General features: G+C 41.6%; 1 protein-coding gene across 1 annotated transcript in view; it reads left to right on the forward strand.

Annotated features, from left to right (window-relative positions):
• ADARB1 (adenosine deaminase RNA specific B1) overlaps positions 1–26,751 on the forward strand; it is a 96,516-nt gene that overhangs the window by 17,651 nt on the left and 52,114 nt on the right. Inside the window, exon 2 of the mRNA XM_082261212.1 lies at positions 8,958–8,984. Coding sequence (XP_082117338.1) covers positions 8,958–8,984 — 27 coding nt within the window. The remainder of the gene's footprint in view (positions 1–8,957; positions 8,985–26,751) is intronic.

Below are 26,751 nucleotides of genomic sequence, written 5' to 3' on the forward strand. Positions count from 1 at the left end.
GGAAGGTTTTACCCCCCTTAATGACCAGGCCATTTTTTGCGATGTGGCACTGCGTTGCTTTAACTGACAATTGCGTTGATGTGTGCCACTGTACCCAAATGTCTTTTTTTTTTTTTTTTTTTTTTTTCTTCTCCCACAAATGGAGATTTCTGTTTTGATCACGCCTGCGTTTTTTTTTTTTTTTTGCTTTTTACCACTTCATTTTTACTCATAGTTACTGGCAATAGGTGTAAATGGAAGTAACCTCCTTTAGGGTCCTTTCACACGATGCACCGTCAGGCGAGGTCCGTTCTCTGCTCAGCGGGGAATCAATCTGCCGACCCCCGCTGAGCAGGCGAATGACAGCTCCATCTCCGCTCTGTGTGTGGAGACAGAGCTGTCAGATCCCCACTGTCCTCTATGGGGGAATTGGATGAGAACGATCCCATCCGATCCACTGGACGGATGGAAAATAGGGTTTCCATCCATGCGGATTTCACGGACAGGATCGGAATCGAATAGCAGGGTGTCTCCGCTGACATCTGCTGCCCCATAGGGATGCATGGAGCATCCTATCGGGTCTGCCTGAAAAACTGACAGGCGGATCTGATTGGATCGTTTGTGTGAAAGGACCCTTATTCCTAGTAATTCCTTACCATTCTTCAAATATCAATTAGTGAATAGGGGCACCACCTGGAGAATAAAACAGTCCCCGTCTCTAGTGCCTCTAATAGGTCTCCCCCGCACAGATACAGAGGGTGGATGTACATCATTCTACAAAATGTTGCACCTGCGCAGCAATTCTATCCAAGGGTTACCACCATTGCCCATTATAAGAAAGAAGCTTGCATCTATATTTTGAATTAGGCAAGTTTAACAATTTGCTACTTTAGGCCTCTTTCACACGGCCGCTCCGTATGTCCGTATATCGCCCCATCCGTTTGCGGGTGATAATACGGACATAATGCATGTCAAAGGGATTGCGGATGACCATCCGCTGACATCTCATTTGTGCCCTTTCAGTTCTGTTCCATTTTTTGGAACGAAACAGAACCCTATTCTTCTTGCGTTTAAAAAACGGAACGGATGCGAAATCGGATGTCAGCGGTGTCATCCGCTGACATCCGCAATCCCCATAGACATACATTATGTCCGTATATCATCCGCAAACGGATGGGATGATATGCGGACATACGGAGCAGATGACACAAGTGTCATCCGTGTCCGTGAAAAAAAAAAGTGCCGGAGCGGAAGAAAAATATGGAGCGGCCTTAGTGTGTTGGACCACTTCAAGATTCCGCACCCTAAGGTCTCCTTCACACGGGTGGTTATCTGCATGCAGTGAGTACTCCAGTTTCTTCCCACATTCCATAGACCTACTGGTGGGTAGATTGGCCCTAGTATGTGTATGAATGTGAGTTAGTGACCTTGATGTGAGTTGTTGTGCGTTTTGGTATAAAATTTGACTATTTTTAATTTATTACTAAAAGGCGGTGTCTGAACTATCAATAAAATTATGATGCAGTGCCTCCAGCCGATTACGGCAAATAATTTAATAACTAAAAACAAAACCCAATCAATTTTGTTCAGACATTCATAGTATACCACGCAATTTTCCCGAGTTCTTTTTTTTATCAGTTAATTTTCTTTTTAAAAGCATATACCAATCTTAGTGAAACAGTCTACAGTAGGGAATATATATATAAGAATATTTATTCGCAAGACATAATTTCACCATAAATGATCATACTTGAGTGACACAAAGAGATAACCTTACATAAAATACCAACTTAAAACGATAAATGCAATGTGATATTTAGCTAAACGATGAAAGTAAAATAAAGCAAGATTATGTATTTCCCAGGTGTAGTATGAACCATAAATTAATATTCTATATAATCAGACCACAATAGTCTGCGAATCACATGGCCGAAAGTCATTCCACTGCAGATGAAGTGAGAATAAGCCATGCAAAACGGAAGACGTAAAATCGCAAATAATGCGCTTAATCTGATATTAAAAATGTTATAAAAACAAAAATCATCTCTTTAGAGAAAAATCTACATATGGTTTATACGGCTGGGATTGTACTTCCGTTACCCTTGAAATACGAAATGTAAAACATTTAAGGGAAGTACATAAACAATATTGAATAATAATCAAATAACAGCAAGGCATAATTACCATATTTAAAATGGCCGCTTAGCTTAGAATAGTAGTTACCAGGTTCCTTAAGATGGCTGCTTTTCCAAGATGGTGGCCAATTAGGGAGGAGCTTCTTTTGGCGTCCCTCAAAGGTTCAGATACATGGTGGACCAAGATGGCGTCTGTATAGATGAGTCTATGCATGGTTGTGGTAGTGTGTATGTTGTAAGTGTGATGTATCTTGTGTTTTGTGTCTGTTGTGTTGTGTCTCCTATTACATCTCTGGTTTCTTTTTATTTTGTGTTAAACAAAAGGGCAGTAAAAATTATCATAAGCCAAACCCAGTGGGAGGAACATTATTCCTATTGGTTGGAACATCTTATTCATTAACTGGTGATGTCATAGGGTGACACCTCTTGGTTAACCAGTATATTAAAATTAAATAAAAATTTCTCCATTTAAGACTATTATAAAAAAAAACATAAAATGTAATCATGCTCTCATCTATGACGTCCATTTAATCCACCAGGTATCTGAATAAAGATTAATCTGGATAACACCATTCTCATATTTAATATATCTTATGTAATATATCTATATTGGATTTTACTTTTTAACCCAAGACTTCAATTAGTAGCAGTAAGAATTATATAGATAAATATACAGTTATATATATTGATACACAACAGCTTGTATATGTAACTTTTTCTACACATGGTTTGTTTCCAATTAGAGTATTATCCATTTAAGGGATTATGTTAACAACAGTACATTCATGATTTTGGGACTGGATGATAAAATATGGGCGAAATTTCTGACCATTTGACACTACTATATGATAGAATATAATGTACTTCTCAGTAGGAGGTTGTCATAACAACATAGTTCCATAACACCTTTTGTATATGATGGGGCAAAGATGTTGTATCAGTTTATGATTTTATGAAATTCATTTTGAGATTTGCAGTTCTCGTCATTCTAAGTGACAATGTTTATTTGACTCCATGTAGATTCCAACAACCCTACCCCCCTGTTGGTTTTATAGGTAAATGAATGATAGATTCTAGTCTTTGTCCGTTTCCGTTTGTTTGTCTCCTCATGATATAGACAATAGCTTATCCTGCTTGTGGATGGGTGAACACAGGTGTTATCCTGAAATTGAGTTTCGGCCATTGTGTGATAAAATGTCTCATGGCCTGAACATAGTTTTATGATCTTTCTGGTTTCTCTTATTCAAAGTTTAACAAACACAATTTCTTTTCGGGGCAGATGACACCGCTTCTCATCTCAAAGTACAGGCAAACAAAACCATCTCAAACAATGGACGCAATGTGTTTTTCAAACTGAAAGAGTTTTGACTCAATATGTAGCAAGGTCAATGGAGGCCTCAAAGTTCACAATTCTTGACCCGTAATAATAAAAATGTATTTCTATTTCGCACTGAAAGTTTAACAGAGTGTAAGTAACATTAAAGATTGCTCATGTTGTATATCTGCTTGCTCTTCTGCCGAACACACAGGCCTTGTGAGGCGCTCTCCCCTCCGTGAACGATTTTTTTTGCCGTTTCCAAGATTTGCTGTTATGAGGTTCCAGCCGCTCCCACCCAGCCTCCAATTGAGACTGGTCAGCACACAAATTCTGAACACTCTAACATCCAGGATTCTGGCTTAGACCTTAAACCTCTCTGAAAACGGCACCCCTGATGGACAACATCGATATGCTGACCATTTGTTTTTAATCGCCTAGGCAGGCTACTAATACGCGTCGGGTTCTAACCCAGGGGTCGTGTGGTCTCTAGTTCGACTGTTAAATGTGAAGTAGTTTATAGCTTGCCTTATGTTTTTATCTTTTTTGTATGAATAAAGAACTGACTTTTTTATATAATTGGTTGTTTCTTAGTATCTTGGTGCCTAAAAAGTCCCACTCCCAGGGGAATCCCCTTTTTGGTTTTGATGTGAGTGTAAAGAGCTGCATAGCTTAACAAGTACCTGTAATAAATACAAGGGATTGCAACTGCTAGAATTTAATTATTGTGGCTCAGATCACAGGTGTATGTGAACAGCTGAAGGGGCTCAGCTTGTACAAAGCAATGGCAGGCTGAGAGGAGCCATCGCTGTTCATATGTATCCACACACGTCGGTTACCTACAGTTAGGAACGGGTGAGCGACCCTGGTTCACACATCTGTCCCGAACCACAGGTAAGCAGCACAGCAGGATCCCCTAAAGCTGAACTCTGTGCTGGAAAACCTTGCTTTTTCACTGGTTACCTGTCTAAAGCCTCGTACACCCTACTAGTTGGGTTGAACAAAAAACTGACGGCTCAGGTTGGAGGCGCTGTCCCTTGCTGTGCTATTGTTCTGACAGGTGGACGGCCCCCATGCCAGAACACTCTGGTCAGCGCTCTCAGCCACTGATTTAGCCAAAGTTTAATGATTTGGCTAAATGTCGTTGGCAAAAGGGTGCCATAGAGTTACAGGATGATGTAGAAAGTTTTTGTGAAAAATCAGTTACTGATGTTCATTTTAAGGAAATATTCGTTATTCTTACAAGTACTTATTAGACCAAGAATTTGTGTATGAAGGAGCCATCTTGGTGGAACAAAAGCTTTCAAGATGTTAATTATTTCTACATAACACTGGTGTGTGCTGTTTGTGCCTGTAAAATGACACTGGATTTGAAAAGGCATAGTGGGCACAAACATTTATTCTAAAAATGTATGGAATCCTTTGGAATAAATATCCTGTTCGTAGACTGCCTTCCAAAAGTCCTATTAAAAGGTACATGTTTTACATGCAATTCCTGAGTCTATGTAAAGGTATTATGGCTGGCATTAAAGTTTTTTAAAATAAAGCCTTCATCTTGTCACGTGATTATTCCTTCTTTATATAGGAAAAGTCCCTTTTTGGTTTTGCGTATCATCGAAGTAGGTTTCCATCTTGCATTTACATGACCCTGGGAGCCCATAGAACTTCAATGGTGTCCCTGTAATACTGTCTGTGGCCATAGATCTTGTAAGATTCATACAATGAATCATTTAAATTTTGCAGGGTAAGGTAGCCTTGAACACTGCCATTTTATTCCACATTGGAAAATAAGTCTTGAAAAATGTATTCATTACAGCAAAGTTTAGCCAGGCGTGATATCAGCCACTGCTATTATTCTCATCTGCATTTTAACATGATAGCAACTGGCTGTTAATCAAGTCTTCCGCTCACAGAAAATGCTTACCCTTTTTATATTGTTCGAAGTTCCCCTTAAGTGGTTATCATCATTTCATTGTCTGTCTTTTTTTCTGCCTCTCATGGCAGTTCAGGATTTTTATTTTAATTGTTCTAAGACTGTTTTAGTCTTTGTGGGAGTTTTCATCTAAGTAGCAGTGAAATCCATGCACTCTCCAGGCTTTTTGAATGGATTGTAAATTAAAAAAAATAAATGAACTTGAAGTGTATGCAAGTGTTGGAGGGTTCCAAGGTCAATCGGACATGCATACCCAATTCTCCCACCTTCAGGCATCATTTTCACCTTGCCTAATTCTGTGAAACTTAAAGGCTTGGTGCTTTTTTGTGTTTTTGTAGAGGGGAGGGAAGAGGGATAATTGGTGCTTGCACACTGCCAGTACCTCCCATCACAAACTGGAACAATGGCCAGGTCTTCTAATATGCTGGTTTGATTGTTTGTTTTTCTTTAGCGTTATCATTGGGGAAGCCCCTTGTGTCTCTAAGGCCCCGTTCACACTGGGGCGATCCGACTTGGGGGGGGGGGGGGGGGGGGGCGACCTCCGAGGTCGTGGTGCGAGCAGCGCGCCGCGACCTCGGAGCGGCCGGCACGGACTTCATAACATTGAAGTCTATGATGGTCGCCCCAAAGAAGCTCCGGACCCTTTTTCTAAGTCGGAGCGACTTGTGTCGCTCCTATTCGAACGGGTCCGCAGCTTCCCTATGGAAGGCGACCTGTGAGGCGACCAGGTCGCCCCAGTGTGAACGGGGACTTAGACCCAGGCTCAGCCCAGAATATGTCCTTGTTCCCATAAAGCAATACCAAAGCCTTCACTACATACTGAAATCTTGGTTTTTGACAGTTAAATAAGAGCGATGCTAAATGTCCACACGGGCAGATGAGACCTCTTACTACCCTAGACCTAGGATGAAAGCCGCCTCATGGGACACAGGAATCAAGACTTAGTTGTTGCAAATGCAAATTTTTCTTTTTTTTTTTACCTTTTAGTGCTCTTTCACACGGTCCGCCTCCGTAGGCGGATCCGTGCTGCTCAGCGGGGATCGATCCGCGATCCCCGCTGAGCCCGGCGGATGACAGCTCCGTCTCAGCTTGCAGTGCGGAGAGGGAGGTGTCGCAGCCCCCGCTGCTCTCCTATAGGGAATTGGATGAGATGCGGGTGTCAGCGGACATGTCACCGCTGACATCCGCTACTCCATAGGGCTGAATGGGGCATCCGATCGGATCCGCCTAAAAAAACGCCCGTGTGAAAGAGCCCTTAGGCATTCTCTGCATTCAGGTAAAACGAAGTACTTACCTGAGCCTGATCTCGATCCAGTGCTGTGCCCAAGACCATAGACACACACAACATGGCTCAGGATCTCGCCCACTTGTCTGCCTCCATAGCAAGAGCTATGGGGCCAGACGCAGAAGAAGAGGGGACAGTGCTGGTGTTTGACCCCAGAAGGAAAGGTTTCGGGGCCGCTCTGTGCAATACCATTGCACAGAGCAGGTAAACGTAACGTTTTTTTTTTTTTTTTTTTTAATTTTAATAATAACATTCTTTAGAAACAATAAGTGCCGGTTCACATTTGTGCGGCTTGCGAGATCGCATGTAATTCGGAGCGCACTGCTCCTTCATTACATGAGATCTCATGTGCGGATGCGAATTCAGCCATACACTTTGTATGGCTGAATTCGCACTGTTTCCGCACCAAACACGCACAGGGCCCTTTTTTTCAGCCGCATCAGGATCGGATCAGACAGTGGTTCACACTTGTGCAATCCGATTCTGTGCGAACTGTCAGATCGCACTGCGGTATGCGATCAAACTGGGGGTGTAGTTAACATTTAATTGACACCCCCTGCTTATCGCATATGGCAGTGTGAACTGCCAGAGGTGCGGATGCGATGCGGGATCACGCTGCATATTCGCAGCATTTCCGCATCGCACAAGTGTGAACCGGCACTTAGTTACTTGATGCCTGCAATTCCATAACGCTACCTTTTTAAACTTATTGGGTGTGGTCTGGTTAAGGCTCCATTCACATATAGGCATCTCGGATCGGGGGCATAATCGCTGAATCATTACAAATCGCAGGACGCCCAATACGATTCCTGTGACTTACAACAGCACCCCAAACGCGGCACTATTTTGCGGGACACCTGTCGCCTAAAAAAATTACAAGGACCTCTTTTGAGCGACAGGTGCCCTGCAATTCGGTTTGCCAAATTTTATCGCAATTGCGGCAAAATTGCACCGCGTTTGGGGTGCCTTTGCAAGTCTTGGGAATTGCAAAGGTGTCCGGCGATTTGCAATGATTCAGGATCCGAGACGCCTTTTATTGAGCCTTATTAAATGGTGCTTCTTGACAATTTTATTAATGTAGTGTCGCTTCCTAACATAATAGTTTATTAGTTTTACTAATAAATTGGTAGTTTGTGCACTCACATCTTGCAGAATGTCTCAGTAGTGTTTAGGAAGATGGCCTGTCAGGGCAAGAGTAAACTCCTACCAATGTGTCCAAAAACCCACATCCCTTTTTTTTTTTTTTTTTTTTCTTAAACGTAATGTTTTTGTCAATGGATAAGTATACCATGTTTGCCAGCAGACCATGGATCTTGCATAGCAGTCCAAAAAAACGTATTATTGCGAAAGGTTCACGTCAGGATAAGTGCAATGTTTCAGAGCCACTCGGGACATTTTTTAGACTGCTATGCAAGATCCATGGTGTGCTGGCGAACATGTATACTTATCTGTGATATATCCAGTGTCCAGCTGGTGATCGCTGCAGCACCCATAACAGATGTGTCTATATCCAGGAACGTGTTAGATGGGAATATGAACTATTTTTTTCAACTGAAACGTATGGTGCTGGACTATATAAACAGGCAAAAAATTTTGGGGGAGCATACCCATGTATTTCCAAAGCTGCTGCAGCTATGAACCAAAAGACATGTATATTAAAAAAGAATAGCGCGCAAATGCAAAGGAAATTATTACCAAATCTGAAGAGAGTCCATAAATAAAAATGGGGGTTTGGTCCCACCATATGGCCATATCGTGCTCAAGCCCACTACTGCGTCAAAGTACCCCATTATCAGTGGGTCCTACACTATCCATGAAAAAGAGATGAATCCAGCCTTTTTAACCCTTGGAGATAATACTCCTTGCTGGGAAAAATGTGCAAATGCACTACAGGGGACTCCTCCTATATCCACTTGATGGTGGACACTGAGTACAGGTGTGTGTGGGGGGTGGGGAGGGCTGCTCAACCTCGATGGTCTGGTTAGACCGAATACATAATAAACAGGCAAAAAATTTTGGGGGAGCATACCCATGTATTTCCAAAGCTGCTGCAGCTATGAACCGAAAGACATGTATATTAAAAAAGAATAGCGCGCAAATGCAAAGGAAATTATTACCAAATCTGAAGAGTCCATGGTGCTGGACTGCTTACATAATTAAGAGACTGTGGCAAATGTTGCGTATGGTTTCTGTTTCTAAACTAGAAGTCACATGTGATGTTACATTGTCAGTTTGCAGATGTAATGCTCTTAAACATATGTATAACCCTCTATACCAACTAATGCACTACTTTACTTTTCTTTCCCCTAGGCATCACCACGAAAGCAATGGCAGAAGGTAGGCATTCATAAAATATTTTCTTTTATTTGTAGTTTAAATTAGTAGTCAGTTGTGCGCTTTATTTTTTGGGAAGATGAATTAATAGACTAGAAGTTTTTTTTTTGCAAATATTTTATTTAATTTAAAATTCAGAGAGAGAATAGGACAGATGCATAAGTGTAAACAAAAAATGCAATAAATAAACAAATGTCAGGGGTACAGAACAGCACATACATGGTAACAAGAGGGTGTCACTAGCTAGTAGTAATCATTATGGCATCAAATAAACATAACAGCCAACAATAACACCCTCTTAACATTTATTTATTACTGTCCACTGATGGTTTGTTCAGTATGTCCCCATACATCCTTTGCTGGACTCATTTTTTTTTTTCTTTACTCTTGTTTAAATTTTTCATTCTTTCACTTTTATTGCTGTCACAAGGAATATAAACCTTAAACCTCTTTGTGACAGCAATAGGCATGTGACAGCTGCTCTTTGTGGAGAGATCTGATGTCTAGAAGACCCAAAATCCCTTCTCTGCCCTTAAAAACACCATGATCTGTGTTTTTTGAATGCTTTTGATTTTTATAAAAATGGCACCCTTGACATCTGGGTAAACTATAAGTGATGTAAGGTCATTGGCTCTCTGCTATAGTACCCCAGAAGTAATCAAAGCTGATTCTGGCTGTGATCCAGCCGGTGGACATGCCAGCTGGTCACTCGGGTCTCCCGGCGGGACAGGAGAGCACGAGAGAACGGCAGGAGGGGAGGGATGTCCCCCCACCGTTGCTTGTAAAAGCAATCCAGCGGCTAGCTTAGTTGCTGGCATTTTGTGCAAGAGAGCCAGCTGCCAGCTCTAAAAAAAAAAAAAAATTGTAGCGGGGTGATGCCTGCAGCTGCAATTAAATACTCGCTTTTGTGTTTACGCTTTGGCAGAAAATAGATGGCGCTAAAAACTGGAGATTTTGATGCAGGCTTATCTTGAGGAAAAAAAAACAAAAAAAATCCAGCAAGTGTTTTTCTCCTGAGAAGCGTTTTCTAGCAGTGCCTGTCTGTCTGAGCACCTGATCAGCCAGCGCTGTCATCTTATGCTTTTGGGTATATTTATTTGAGAAGAAGCACGAGTGTGGTAGGGTGTGAGACTGTGTAAGGAAATGAAATGGGCAGCTCTGATACACTGCTAACTTTCTCTTCTGTAGCAGTTATGTGGCTGCCCTATAGCTAAATTAGATATATAATTTTTTCTTTTTCTTTGCATTTGCTGATTTTTTTTTTTTTTTTTTTTTTACTTTTTTTACTTTTTTTAAGTGTATTCAATTGTCTTCATTGGCTTTAATCTTTTATTTCAAGTGATTTGAGGTTCACGCTTTGAATTTCATCAGTCACAGAAATGCATAGCTTCAAGTATACTCTGCCTGCTAGATGTTTATTATCCAGGGTAATATTGTGAGCCCGAGGGAAGAGGGCAGCTGGGCATTATTCTAAGACAAAGAGGCCTTTTCCAAGGGTGGAATACCCCCTTAAAAAACTTTTGGATTCATGCCCAAATGCACAAGTCTTTTAGCTGGTTTCCCCAATAATGAAGCGGAGATCCAGTTTGTCAAATCTTCTGCCACTGTGAAATTGCAATGCCGAGCTCTATAAAATCTGCATTCATTAACCTGTTGAAAAATTGCTGAGATAATGAAGTTGAAATTCATTTCTCAGCAGTTAAAAGGGAGTATAACATAGTTTTCCCAGCTTCAGTAGTTGAAGACTGTAAGATGAGAAGGCACTACAAGCCACTGAAGAATTGATGAGTAGCCAAAAGACCTTTTTGTCTGTTTTAGAAGCTTCCTGTACTTCCAAAACATATCTCACAGTATATAGAGTGTGACAAGTTAATCAGGCTTGCCTTTGTTTCCATAGGAAGGCTTCTAAGGACTCGCCAAGTATTTTTAGGATATGCGTCTACTCACGTTTTTTTTTTTCTTTGTGTATATATTTTAACTGGAGTAAAGAAATTTTTTTAAGCTGGCAGGTAGCGCACAGTTATATAATTTCAGTTGAAAACGTTTATATATATATATATATATATATATATATATATATATATATATATATATATATATATATATATATATATATATATATATATATATATATATATATATCACATACATACAGTGGGTACGGAAAGTATTCAGACCCACTTAAATTTTTCACTCTTTGTTATATTGCAGCCATTTGCTAAAATCATTTAGGTTCATTCTTCTTCCTCATGAATGTACACTTAGCACCCCATACTGACAGAAAAACACAGAATTGTTGACATTGTTGCAGATTTATTAAAAAAGAAAAACTGAAATATCACATGGTCCTAAGTATTTAGACCCTTTGCTCAGTATTTAGTAGAAGCCCCCTTTTGATCTAATACAGCCAGGAGTCTTTTTGGGAAAGATGCAACAAGTCTTTCACACCTGGATTTGGGGATCCTCTGCCATTCCTCCTTGCAGATCCTCTCCATTTCTGTCAGGTTGGATGGTAAACGTTGGTGGACAGCCATTTTTAGGTCTCTTCAGAGATGCTCAATTGGGTTTGTCAGGGCTCTGGCTGGGCCATTCAAGAACAGTCACGGAGTTGTTGGGAAGCCACTGCTTCGTTATTTTAGCTGTGTGCTTAGGGTCATTGTCTTGTTGGAAGGTAAACCTTCGGCCCAGTCTGAGGTCCTGAGCACTCTGGAGAAGGTTTTTGTCCAGGATATCCCTGTACTTGGCCGCATTCATCTTTCCCTCGATTGCAACCAGTCGTCCTGTCCCTGCAGCTGAAAAACACCCCCACAGCATGATGCTGCCACCACCATGCTTCACTGTTGGGACTGTATTGGACAGGTGATGAGCCGTGCCTGGTTTTCTCCACACATACCGCTTAGAATTAAGGCCAAAAAGTTCTATTTTGGTCTCATCAGACCAGAGAATCTTATTTCTCACCATCTCAGAGTCCTTCAGGTGTTTTTTAGCAAACTCCATGCGGGCTTTCATGTATCTTACACTGAGGAGAGGCTTCCGTCGGGCCACTCTGCCATAAAGCCCCGACTGGTGGAGGGCTGCAGTGATGGTTGACTTTCTACAACTTTCTCCCATCTCCTGATGGCATCTCTGGAGCTCAGCCACAGTGATCTTTGGGTTCTTCTTTACCCCTCTCACCTAGGCTCTTCTCCCCCGATAGCTCAGTTTGGCCGGACGGCCAGCTCTAGGAAGGGTTCTGGTCGTCCCAAACGTCTTCCATTTGAGGATTATGGAGGCCACTGTGCTCTTAGGAACCTTAAGTGCAGCAGAAATCTTTTTGTAACCTTGGCCAGATCTGTGCCTTGCCACAATTCTGTCTCTGAGCTCTTCAGGCAGTTCCTTTGACCTCATGATTCTCATTTGCTCTGACATGCATTGTGATCTGGAAGGTCTTATATAGACAGGTGTGTGGCTTTCCTAATCAAGTCCAATCAGTATAATCAAACACAGCTGGACTCAAATGAAGGTGTAGAACCATCTCAAGGATGATCAGAAGAAATGGAAAGCACCGGAGTTAAATATGAGTGTCACAGCAAAGGGTCTGAATACTTAGGACCATGTGATATTTCAGTTTTTCTTTTTTAATAAATCTGCAACAATGTCAACAATTCTGTGTTTTTCTGTCAGTATGGGGTGCTATGTGTACATTCATGAGGAAGAAGAATGAACTTAAATGATTTTAGCAAATGGCTGCAATATAACAAAGAGTGAAAAATTTAAGGGGGTCTGAATACTTTCCGTGTGTGTGTGTGTGTGTGTGTGTGTGTGTGTGTGTGTGTGTGTGTGTGTGTGTGTGTGTGTGTGTGTGTGTGTGTGTGTGTGTGTGTGTATATTCTGTGATGTTGCATTTCAACCAAGGGTCTCCAAAGTGTGGCCTGTGACCTCATTTGGACCGCTAGGGTCAGTGGCATATTCTGAATGTGTGCAGATTAGGTATTCCAGTCAATGAGGCACAGTCACTCTGTAAACCTTACAGTGGTAAGGGGGGGGGACCCTGATGGTAAGGGGGGGGGGAGGCTCTAACAGGGAGTCTTACTAATGTTCTCTATTCTGAATCCTATCATGCTGATTACAATGGGATCCAAGTAAACCCATTTATTCATTTAAATTCATTTATTTTTAAAATTTAGGTTTTCTTTCTGGCCAGCAAAAATTTGTAAAATATGATGTGGCCTTCATACTTGAAGAGTTTGGAGACCCACTGATCTAAACCATTATGGTTTGAGTTTATCAGTATTCAATGCTGCCTACTCAATCTGGAGGATGATTTTAAGCTAATGACAGCCAGTCAGCTAGCAGGACCAACAATTAAAAGTGTAGCTTGCCCGGAATACTCAGGACTTCCCTCCTCAGACTCTCAGGTTTATCCACCTCCTGCCACTGGTCTTTGGGTTGAACAACTAATGGAGTCATTCATTCCACTTCCGGTGTGTTTAGGACATTGTGGACACAGCATACAATATTCACACAACTTTTACTTGCTTATTTTCACAATTTAATCCAGTTAGAAAAATCTTGGATGAAATCTGTGTTATTTTCATAAAGTATTCATACAACCCTTAATAGTACTGCTGGACAAAATGGTGCGCATACATCGTCCTGAGAACAGTTTTGTGCAGGGGTAAGAAGCACCCACAAATTAGAAAAAAATAGGTGTGGGAAAGAAGGCTGACTGGGAGGCTACCAAACCTGAAATTGGCGTTAACCATTTAACACCAGGCAATGTACTGGTACATCGTCCAACTTTGGTTATGCCTGGATGATGCCTGCAGCTGCACTTTTTTCCAAAAAAAAAAAAAACTGCCAACTGATTGAAAATAATCATCAGTTGCAGCCCTATTCTCAACTGTTCGATCGATTTTAAGATCCTGGATCTATTTTTAGATCCTGGTTATGACTATAGCTTAAGCAACAAATCAACCTAATCGAGTAGTTGGTCAGGCGAGTAGTTGGCCTTCATACAGAATGCATTATTTACTGTATGGATGGTGTACTGAGCTGTATGTGTGCTGCACTGTGTATACATGTCTGTGTGTGTGTATGTATGTAAATTGCCTTGAAAAAGTATTTATACCCCTTGAAATTTCCCACAATTGTTACAACCAAAAATGTAAATGTGTTTTATTGGAATTTTATGTGATAGTCCAACACAAAGTGTCACATTAATTGTAAAGTGGAAGGAAAATCATAAATGTTTTTTACAAATATCTGAAAAGTGTGGCATGCATTTGTATTCAGCCTCTTTTACTCTGATACCACTAACTAAAATCTAGTGGAGCCAATTGCCTTCAGAAGTCACCTAATTAGTAAATAGAGTCCACCTTTATTACCAGCATTAATCAAAGAAGCAGCCAAGAGGACCATGGAAACTCTGGAGGAGCTGCAGAGATCCATGTTAACTAAATTACACACGAATATATATTTTTCATCTTATGAGCGGATGGTGACAGAGTGGATGTGGATTATGTATTTAGGAACAGGAGTGTTCGGCAGACTGAAATTACTCCTTTATAGAATCTCTAAATGATCATTTTTGTCTTTTTTTGCTTTGTACAATCTTTTCCCCTAAATTCTCAGTGCCTTTCAAGTGGTCATCATGTTGGCTAAGAAATAATTCTAGCTTAGGGATATTTTAGTAGCATTATTAACCCAATTGCCAGATGTGAATGCGGTTTGTTCAAAGAACAGAGAAAAAAAAATTTGACCCTGTGCTTGTGTGTACATTCATGAAACCTAGGACTGCTAGGATTTAAAAAGTATACATATTGCAGATTTTATTATGTAAAAATTAGTAACATATATTATAGTTACATAGTTACATAGTAGGTGAGGTTGAATAAAGACAATAGTCCATCCAGTTCAACCTGTGTAGGCATGTGTGGCTGTAATCATCTCCCATACCCCTGAATGTTCTGATCCTTGAGATGTAAGTCTAAGAGTCTTTTGAAAGCCACCATACTACCCGCAGAAACCACCTCTTGTGGTAGAGAATTCCACAATCTTGTTGCCCTAACAGTAAAGAACCCCCCGCGTTGCCTGAGGTTAAAACGCTTCTCCTCTAATCGCATTGTATGCCCTCGAGTCCTCATGCAATCCCTTCGAATGAACAGCTTTTTTTCTAAGCTGGGATCCCCATTAAGATATTTATAAATTGCTATCATGTCCCCCCTCAGACGTCTCTTCTCCAGGGAGAATAAATCGAGCGATTGTAGACGCTCTTCATAGTCAAGGTCCTCCAATCCCCTAATTAGTTTAGTTGCCCTTCTCTGGACTCTCTCCAGCTCCAACACATCCCTCCTGAGGACTGGCGAGAATAAAAAAACCTTTTCTAGTAAATTATACTGAGATCACTGGTTTACTGTTGCATTACCTAAAGATAACCATAGGCATACCATGACAGTTTACTGATTTAAAAAGGTTTTCAGCTGTATCGGGCTAGGATCTCCTGTCTGTAGATCAGCAGATGCCAATGGTCTGCTGTTGGAGGGGGGGGGGGGGCTGGTATAAGCTAAACTTACGGTACTTTTTGGAATATTACTTGACCATAATTTTTGCTTTGTTAAATTTATAGTCCCAACATGCCTAAACACATTTTATTCATATAGTACAGAACACCAGAATAATTGTACACCATGGGTTGTAGGCAGGTACCTTTTGGTAATTTGACACTGGTACCCCCCAGGGCACCTCTATGATAACCCTACCCCACTTAAGAAATCCTTAGTTTTATGCGAGTGTTTGAAGGTGAATAACCTTTTCTCTTTCATGGAGAGGATCACACCTGGCTTATCTAGTTTTATAATTTTTCCCTTATTTTATCTCCTGATTCTTCAGTTACGTCCCCACTGTGTTCTAATTCCAGAATAGAAACATTGTATCTGGATAGGTGTTACCTTGATAAAACATTGCAAGCTGTTCTTGGACTCTACGCTGTGGGGCCGGTGTAACGTGAGAATTACCTACCCCGTGAGAAAAACCTATCCTCGTCACTTCCGGCCAGGAACAGCTGAGCAGCGCAGCAGTGCGCATGCTCACAGCCCCGGATACCTAATGGAACAGCTGAGGAGCTGACTAGTGCGCATGCGCACTAGTATGGTACCGTGAAAAAAATCTACCCACTCGGCGGTTACATAAAACAGCTGTGGTGCAATGCGAGTCATCTCCACTCCTGTCCCTGTCACTTCCCTGATCTGGGCTAGTAAATATAAAAGCAGGTCTCGGCTCCGTGATTTATGTTTTCATACACCCGCCGCCGCTTTAATATTTACTAGCCGAGAGCAGGGAAGTGACAGGGACAGGAGCGGAGATGACTCCTATTGCAGCACAGTTGTTTTAATGTAACCGCTGCATTACATACAGTGCCGTGCACCGAAGTGACGAGGGTAGGTTTTTCTCACGGGTAGGTAATTCTCACGGAACACCGGCCTCCAAAGGTGCTTCGGACACTGGTTCCTGTATGGTCACTTTACATTGGCACTTGAGGAACTGGCTCGAACACGGGTCTCCGCATCCTATTCTAGCTTTATTTGAAGCACACAAGTGGCCTACTTGACTACAGCAGAATTCTGTGCATCACATTCAGACAGATTACGGCTTAAACACAGCCATCTGTGTCCATGACCCAGAAATGGCCCACCTCTTCTTCTCCCATTCTGGTTTCTCAACTGGAGTCCGATCCTGAAATGCCAGTCCTAGAGGGCACGGAAGGGAATGAAGAGAATATTGAGGCATTATTGGAGGAAGCTGCAATAGCACTTTCTCCCCCAGATTGTCACTATATTGTAGAGGGAGATTCAAGCAGCATGCTTGCTAATATTGAAGAGCTCATTGCCTCGACATTGTGCATGTTGACTTTTCTCCAACTCTCCATGCCTCTTTGGGTACAAAGAGACCATAAAAAAACCCTGCTCCAACTTGTTCTGTTCATGAACAAGCAATGTGCAGGCTGTGATGACTGGGTCATCACTCCTAAAACTCTAGCCAGCCCTACAGCACTGGACCCCTCTTCCTAAGAGGCACCCAATCGGGGTGCTGAGAGACACTGCCATGGTGGCCTGCATCAACTATTAAGGGAGCAACAGGAGTCTGACTGCCCTAAAGGAAGCAAACCAGATCTTCTCTTGAAGAGAAACTCCAGGGATCCTCTAGCTTCAGATGACTTAATGCCTTGATCCCCTGGTCTCTGTTCAGGCTAATTTATGCCTTCTCTCCAGTACGAATCCTTACTTGATTGCTCAAGAAAATCGAGCAAGAGAAAAAAGATGATTCTAACCATATCAGCTTGGCCCAGAATAACCTGGTATAGACATTCTGACTTCTAGCACGCGGCCCCTGGCCTTTTGCCCAACAGGCCAGATCTGTTATCACAGGCCCTCTATTCATCCTGCTTTTTAATCTCTGGCTTTAATGGCATGGCTGTTGCAACCCAGATATTAAAGGATAGAGGGGTTTCTGTGTGAAAGATTCATACCCTCTCTAAAAGCAGAAAAAATACTTCATGAAGACATATTATTGCCTTTGCAAATCCTTTTTTCTGCCTGGTGTGAAAACAAGCACTTCAGTCTAAAGCTGGATACTCACTATACAACTTTTGTTGTTGGATTTCCTTTTAGATTTAGATTTACCTTTAAACTATAGTGCAAGGGCCTGCCTGATTGCATACAAATTGAAAGTGTTTAAATTTGACCTCATATTATATAGTTTTGGTAAATCTTAAGGAAAAAAATCTAAAGACAATTTTATAGTGTGTATGGCCCATAAGAGATCACTTTGTGCATTGCATTTTGGCTTTCCTACAATCAGGTCTTGATAAGATGTTGGCCTTAAGTACTCCTAAAGGTCAAGTCTCTGCCTTTTCCTTTGTTTTCCAAAGGCCTCTGACTTCACACTCCCTTTTTGTATGAGCCTTTCTTCAAGGTGTATCTTGTATTAAGCCTTCTTGCAGCACCCAGTGCTTTCTCCCCTCTGCTGAAGAAAAAAAGTATTTTAACCTAGAAGGATTATTCCCCTAGAGCAGGACCCTTAAACTACGGTCCTCCAGCTGTTGCGGAACTACACATCCCATGAGGCGTTGGAAAACTCTGACATTCAGACATGACTAGGTATGATGGGAATTGTAGTTCCTGAACAACTGGAGAGCTACAGTTGAAAGACCCCTGCCCTAGAGGATCTCTGTCAAAGGAGCATTTTTTTGGTCTCGGTCACATCCAAATGTTTTCTGAACTGTAAAGAGCTTTTCCTCATACTTTAGAATGACAGGGTTGTCTTACAGCCAAGGCCATCCTTTCTCACGAAGGTGGTCTAATCATTCCACCTCAATGAGGAATAAAGCTTGGGTACACACTATACATATTTTCTTTGATTTTTTTTCCTTTAGATTTACCAAAACCATATAATATGAGGTCAAACTTAAACGCTTTCACTTTGTATGCAATCAGGCAGGCCCTTGCACTACATAGCTAAAGGTAAATCTAAAAGAAATCGAACAAAAGTTGTGTAGTGTGTATCCAGCTTTACCCTCCCATCCTTATGCCTTGCTTCTAAGCATCCAATAGAAATCTCTCTACATTGCCTGGAAAAAGTCAGAACCATTGGAGTATATCTCAGAGCTACTGTTCCAATCCGATGGATAGATTCCCAGGTTTGACCTGTTCTCTGGACCTTGTACGGAACACCCTGCCTCAAAGACCTGAAGGTACACTCCGAGAACCCATGATGTATGAATACTCTGCCTGTGTACTGCACTCCAAGATATGTAATTTACAGGTAAGTCCAAATTCTTTTATTTTCTACTTAGGGGTTCGTTAAAAATAGTTGATTAAAAGTATCTGTTCCTCTTTATCATGACATTAAAAATTAAAACTCTGGAGAAAAGTATTGAAAACTTGCAAATTAAGGAAAAAAAATGCAAAGGGCATGAGGAGGGGCAGAAATCCTTTGCCCAAATGAGAGCGGATTTTGCACTTCCTCCCGCTTCCCTCTTTTCATATTTTCAGCTTCTGCATGCCCTACGAGCTCAGTTTGGCTCCCACTTACTTCCACTGTGAATGGCCCCATTGGAAAAACTGCTCAAGTCCTCAGACTAAGCTGATATCTGGTTATTACTTTGCTTTGATGGCTGACTCTAACCCTAAATTCACAGCAAAAACCCACTGGTCCAGATTAGATATGCAACTCTCTGAGGAAAATTGGGATGAATTTACAGATACTTCTAAAAACACTGTTCTAGCATTGAAAAACAGAATTATACAAATGAAAATATTTCATCAGTCACCTTACCCCAGTGCGATTTGCACAAGATGAAATTACGCGAATCCCCTGAATGTTTTGGAGGTTGTGGGAATGATGCAGATTTTATACTGTTGGTCGTGCCCAGTTGTGTCTGCATTTTGGTCTGAGATGGGCGGATTTTTATCCACCATTTTGGGTGTGCCCTCCCACCCTAAAAACTGTTTACTGGGCATTTTTGGAGAGCTAACAATATTTTTACGACAAAAAAACTATTCTGAGTTGGAAGCTGCCTTCCTGACCCTCTATAGATACTTGGCTACAGCTGGTTAACAATACCTTACCTCTGTATAAACTCACTTTTGAAATACGACAACGACCACACCTTTTCGATAAGCTGTGGGGCCGTTGGGTGCCCAGCCCTCTCACTTTAGTGTCACCGGCCCAAATGACTAAACTATGTGGTAGGCGATCTGTTAGTGTGTGTGTGTGTATGTGTGTGTGTATATATATATATATATATATATATATATATATATATATATATATATATATATATATATATATATATATATATATAGCGATGCACCGAATGTTCGGCAACCGAATAAGTAAATAGGCCGAATAAATTTTGCCGAACAATGAAGTTTTTAACTCCCTCCCATCCGCGCTACAGCCTATATACGGCTGCAGCGTGGACTTTTTCGAACGGCCTCCCAGAAAGACTCTCCCCGCGCACTCCCGCGAGCGCGCATCGGGGAGAATCTGTGTCGGCCGTGTCCCTTGGACACGGCAATTCACCGTGTGATCAAGCCGTCCAATGAGAGATGATCTCATATGTAAACATATGAGATCATCTCTCATCGCCGGCGCTCCTTCCTCACACAGACACTGCAGTGTGAGGAAGAAGGGGGAGCCGACAGCCGCCGGGGACACAGCAATGTAATCAGGGCACTGACGCAATCAAATAACCCACGTAGAGTGAGAGACACGCGCTTTATGCAGCAAACATGTCAGCAGTGTGGAAGCACTTTAAAGTGTCAGAGAGAGAGGCAAAAACGGCCGTTTGCAGACATTGTTCTGCTGAATTGTCCAGAGGAGGTGCATCTGCAAAAATGTACAGCACTTCAAGTTTAATTTATCACTTAAAATCAAGACACCCCGAACATCATGCAGAGTACGAGAAAGACACGGCAGCGGCTACGGCAACAGCAGCAGCGAAAAGAAAAGTAGCTCCCAGTCCTAGGACACACACACTGTTCAAAAATGTTCAGTGTTAAATAAATATTTTGAAATTGTATTTTTGTTATTTGATTTATTTATCTGAAAAGCAACACAAAATAGTAAAAAGCTAATTTTTACCATTTAATTATTGTAATGGTGAAAAAATTGGCAAAATAAATGGAAAAAATGCGAAACACCGCGTTCGGTATTCAGCCTTCGGCCAAGCATTTCATTATTATTCGGCTTCGGCCAAGAATTTCATTTCGGTGCATCCCTAATAAATATAAAAATGTATGTATGTGTATATATATATATATATATATGTGTGTATATATGTGTGTGTGTGTGTGTGTATGTGTATGTGTATGTGTATATATATATATATATATATATATATATATATATATATATATATATATATATAATACCGTATATATAATTTATTTGCTGCTTTTGCCATTCATGTATTGTCCGAATAGACTGACGCCCCTGTATACTCCTTCACGGCATGTCTGTTACTTATATAATATGGAAAGCACAGTTTGGTTGCAGTTGTAACCAATTTACAATATTGATTGTATGTTAGGTTATTTTATTTTTCTTGTTTTGTATTGTAAAACTCTCAATAAAAATATCCTTAAAAATATGGTTCAGGTGCACTGTATTTACATAGCAGTGCTGTAGAGCAAGTCCTTTTTCAAGTTTCTGTGTTAGGCAGTGGCGTCTAAGCCCAAGCCTTGCTTCTTCACCAGGACACCTGATGCTGCAGCAATGACCGAGATTTTCTTTCAGCCAGCAAATTCCATTGACTGTAAAAGTAATCCTAGCGGCAATAGAGATGCTAGATTACTTAAACCAGGCACTGCTCATCACCTGTTCAATACCATCCCTACAGTGAAGCATGGTGGTGGCAAGCATCAAGGTGTGGGCATGTTTTTCAGTGGCAAGAACTGGGAGACTAATCTGGATTGAGGGAAAGATAAATGCAGCAATGTACAGAGACATCCTTAATGAAAACCTGCTCCAGAGCTCTGGACCTCCAGACTGGGGCGAAGGTTCATCTTCCAATAGGACAACGACCCTAAGCACACTGCCAAGATAACAAAGGAGTGGCTATGAGCTATCTCTGTGAATGTCTGAGTGACACAGCCAGAGCTCTGATTTAAACCCAATTAAACATCTCTGGAGACATCTGAAAATGGCTGTGCACTGACGCTCCCCATCCAACCTGATGGAGGTCTTGCAAAGAAGAATGGGAGAAACTGCCCAAAAATAGGTGTGCTAAGCTTGTAGTATCATGCTCGAAAAGACTTGAGGCTGTATTTGGTGCCAAAGGTGCTTCAACAAAGTATTGAACAAAGGCTGTGATTACTCACGTACATGGGATTTTTTTATTTTTTTTTTTGTTTTCTTCTTTCCCTCTTTGTTATGGGGTATTTGTAGAATTTTGAAGAAAATAATAAATCTAATCCATTTTAGAATAAGGCTGTAATATGTGAAAAAAGTAAAGTGCTGTGAATACTTTCTGGATGCACTGTATTTGGGGGGTGAAAAAAATAACTCCATACCATGCGCAAGATTCGTTTCCTGTTCATTTTTATATGAAAAATGTTCACAGGATGTGAAAATCTTTCCAAGCTTTTGTGCTTTGACGGACAACTGGAAACTTTTCACTAGAGATCGACCGATTATCGGCTAAGCCGATATATTGAGGGCCGATCTGCACTTTTCCCGATATATTGGAATCGGCCCCTGAGGTTACCGATATTGCCGATATTTCGGGAAAATGCTTGTACCGGAGTGATGCCTGCAGCTAGAGGCATCACCCTGGTACCAGTGTCCATAGCCGACGGTCGGCTCTCTTGTAATGACAACTGATGCGGCTGAGAAGGAGCGGGAGGGGACATCCCTCCCTCCGCCTTCCTGCGGCTTGCCTGGGTCTCCTGTACCACTGGGAGACCTGGGCAACCAACCTGCATGGCCACTGAAGAGAAAACCCGATAAAAGCCGCATTCGACTCTGATGGGTTTTTACATGGAGACCCGAAGTCATGACATCACTTCCGGGTACTCGGCGCCAAATTCAAAAAAATTACAGCATTCAAAACAGCCAAACTTGGCGTTTTAAATGCTTTAAGTGCAGAGGAGGGGTTTGGGGTCTTTTAGAACTCCAGATTCCTCCACAACAGTACCTGTAAAAAAAAAAAAAAAAGTTTTCTTTTTTTTTTTATGTAAGGAAATATCGGGCGATCACTATTCACCTTATCAGGAATATGAAACGTTGGGTTTACATACTCTTTAAAGAGGAAGTAAACCCTCCTCTGCAAGTTGAACCTATAGGTAAGCCTATGATGAGGCTTACCTATAGGTACTGTAAATATCTCCTAAACATGTACCGTTTAGGAGATATTTACCTTACATGCAGCCGGTGACGTTACTGGCGCATGTGCTCTGAAGGAACGGCCGCTGAGTGACGTCACCGCGGCTCCAGCCACTCAGATGGCCGGATGCCGTGATCCCGGAAGACGGGCGACTGAACATGTCGCCCGTCATAGAGGTAAGCGGATGGAGCAGCGGGGGCTCGTTCTAAGGAAAGTATTTCATAATGAGCTAGTATGCGATGCATACTAGCTCATTATGTGTTTCTCTTTCAGGGTGGAAAAAAAAATCTGCTTTACAACCTCTTTAAGAATATATTGGCACCTGAAGCAGACACAAAGGCACTGTTGTGCGGAAAATGTGCATGGAACATGCATTTCTAGCACTGCTTTCTGATGTGAACCAGTTGTAAACCACCTAGATAAACATGTATTTATACTGCTGTAACTTGACTAAACACATTGACTACACACAGGAGATCTCTATTCAATTAATTGTGACTGGAAAATAATTTGCTGCAGCAGTGATGATTTAGGGCTCTTTCACACGGGCGGTCCGATCAGATCCGCCTGTCAGTTTTTTAGGTGGATCTGATCGGATGCCCCATTCAGCCCTATGGAGCAGCGGATGTCAGCGGTGACATGTCCGCTGCCATCCGCATCCGATCCTGTCCGTGAAATCCGGACGGATGGAAACCCTATTTTCCATCCGTCCTGGGGATCGGATCGGATGAGAGCAGACAGGCGGTCCGCTCTCTCCTGATTCCCCATGGAGAGCAGCGGGAGCTGTGACACCTCCCTCTCCGCACTGCTGAGCAGCACGGATCCGCCTACGGAGGCGGACTGTGTGAAAGAGCCCTAAGAGGTGTGATTGCATGGAAATGTATTATATTTTGTTTGCATTTTCAGTTTGCAGAACTCTGTCTCCAACATTTGAGTATACATTATCTCTGTTTCAAGTGTGTGTGTGTGTATATATGTATATATATATATATATATATATATATATATATATATATATATATATATATATATATATATATAATCTCACCGGCCACTTTATAAGGTACACCTGTTAAGGTGTTTGCTAATCAGCCAATCACATGGGGCACCCAATTCAATGCATTTAGGCATCTAGACGTGGTGAAGACGGATTGCTGAAGTTCAAACTGAGCATCAGAATGGGGAAGAAAGGGGATTTAAGTGACTTTGAACGTGACATGGTTGTTGGTACCAGACGGGCTGGTCTGAGTATTGCAAAAACTGCTGTTCTACTGGAATTTTCACGCACAACCATCTCCTAGGGATTACAGAGATTGGTCTAAAAAGAGAAAATATCCAGTGAGCAGCAGTTGCATGGACAAAAATGCCTTGTGGTCAGAGGAGTCTGGTTTAAGAGGATAGAAAGGTAACCAGAACTCAAATAACCACCCCTTACAACTAAGGTATGCAGAATACCATCTGAATGCACGACACATAGTGCCTCGAAGCAGATGGGCTACAGCAGCATAAAATCACACGGGGTGCCACTTCTGTAAGCTAAGGAAACAGGCTACTATTCGCACAGGCTCACCAATTTTGGACAATAGAAGATTGGAAAAATGTTGCCTGGTTTGATGAGTCTAGATTTCAGCTGCGATATTCAGATGGTAGGGTCAGAGTTTGGAGTAAGCATGGCTCCATCCTGCCTTGTATCAATGGTTCAGGCTGGTGGTGGTTTAATGGTGTGGGGGATATTTTCTTGGCACACTTTAGGTCAAACTTGAAAAAAAATATGCAGGGGATCAAACCATAAATTTCCCCACTGTACCCATCTTCTGATGGCTACCTCCAGCAGGATAATGCACCATGTCACAAAGTTCAAATCATCTTAAACTTGAACATGAGCATGATTTCACTGTACTCCATTGACCTCCAGAGTCGCCAGATCTCAATCCAATAGAGCACCTTTGGGATGTGGAGGAATGGGAGATTCACATCATGGATGTGCAGCAACTGCGTGATGCTGTCATGTCAATATGGACCAAAATCTCATAGGAATATTTCCAACCCCTTGTTGAATCTATGCCCTGATTAATTAAGTCCGTTCTGAAGGCATAAAGGGGTCCAACCAGGTACTAGCAAGGTGTACCTAATAATAATAATAATAATAATAATAATAATAATAATAATAATAATAAACTTGCCTGTGTGTGTATATACAGTATCTCACAAGTGAGTACACCCCTCACATTTCTGTAAATATTTTATTATACATTTTCATGTGACAACACTGAAGAAATGACACTTTGCTACAATGTAAAGTAGTGAGTTCACAGCTTGTATAACAGTGTAAATTTGCTGTCCCCTCAAAAAAAAAACTCAGCACACAGCCTTTAATGTCTAAACCTCTGGCAACAAAAGTAAGTACACCCCTAGGTGAAAATGCCCAATTTGGGGCAATTAGCTATTTTCCCTCCCCCGTGTCATGTGACTGATTAGTGTTACAAGGTCTCAGGTGTGAATGGGGAGCAGGTGTGTTAAATTTGGTGTTATCGCTCTTACTCTTTTATACTGGTCACTGGAAGTTCAACATGGCACCTCATGGCAAAGAACTGAGGATATGAAAAAAAGAATTGTTGCTCTACATAAAGATGGCCTAGGCCAGGGATTCCCGAACTACAGCCCTGCAGTTGTTTAGGAACTACAATTCCCATCATGCCTAGTCATGTATGTGAATGTCAAGAGTTTTACAATGACTCATGGGATGTGTATAAGCTTGTGACGATATCAGATTTCCATGCTGCGATTAATTGATTAGGGTTTTGTCACAGTATACGGTATTATCACGGTATTCAATTATTAAATTTAAATTATTCAATTTCTACCTCACTTGAATTTCATTGCTGAATTTAGGGACTTTGGTTCACTTATGCACATTATTATATAGTCAGTCAGTACAGACTCTGTGAACCAGGCCTAAAATAATCCATCAAGCAGTGTCTGGCCTAACTGGTGATGACTGGTCCTGGTGCTCGGCTCCGATGGCCTGGTCATTAAGGGGGCAAATCCTTGTGGTTAATAAGTGGTTAAACCTGATGGAGGACCGGTGTTTATAAATTACTTTACTATTGCTTTAGGCCTGGTTCACATGTATGCGGGTTGGCGGTTCACATGTATGCGGGTTGGCGGTTCACATGTATGCGGGTTGGCGGCCCACATTTGCACAGGCATAGCAGCCCACTGATTTGAACGGGCTGCTATGCACTCATTTTCCGCAGAAAAAAGGTGCATGCAGCATTTTTTAAAAATTCAGTGGCCTTGAAATCCATCCTATTTTTGCACCATGCGACTTACCTGCAGTTCCTGCTCTGGCAAGCTTTCTGCGTTTTTTATATATGTGGGCCCAGCATTTAAAAACAGTTTGTGTGTGCAGCAACTGCAGGTAAGTCGCATGGTGCAAAAGAAGGATGGATTTCATGGCCACTGCATTTTCTTAAATTCTGCATGAACCTTTTTTCAGCCGAAAACGCAGGCATAGCAGCTCAAGCCCATTCAAATCAATGGGCTTCTATGCCTGTGCAAATGTGGGCCCCCAACCCGCATACATGTGAGCCAGGCCTAAAGCAATAGTAAAGTCATTAATAGATAAAAACACCGCTCCTCCTGCACGTTTAACCACTTCTGGACCGCAAGGATTTGCCCCCTTACAGACCAGGCCATCGGATCAGAGCGCCAGGACCAGTCATCACCAGGTAGGCCAGACACTGCTTGATGGCTATATAATAATGTAATGTGGGCTGCTATGCCTGTGTGTGTGTGTGTGTATGTGTGTGTATGTATGTATGTATATATTATATATATATATATATATATATATATATATATATATATATATATATATTATAATATGCTGCCATGGGCCTA

This window comes from Pelophylax lessonae (genome assembly GCF_965119305.1).
Source record: "Pelophylax lessonae genome assembly, chromosome: 6".
In the NCBI taxonomy this organism is placed as follows: domain Eukaryota; kingdom Metazoa; phylum Chordata; class Amphibia; order Anura; family Ranidae; genus Pelophylax; species Pelophylax lessonae.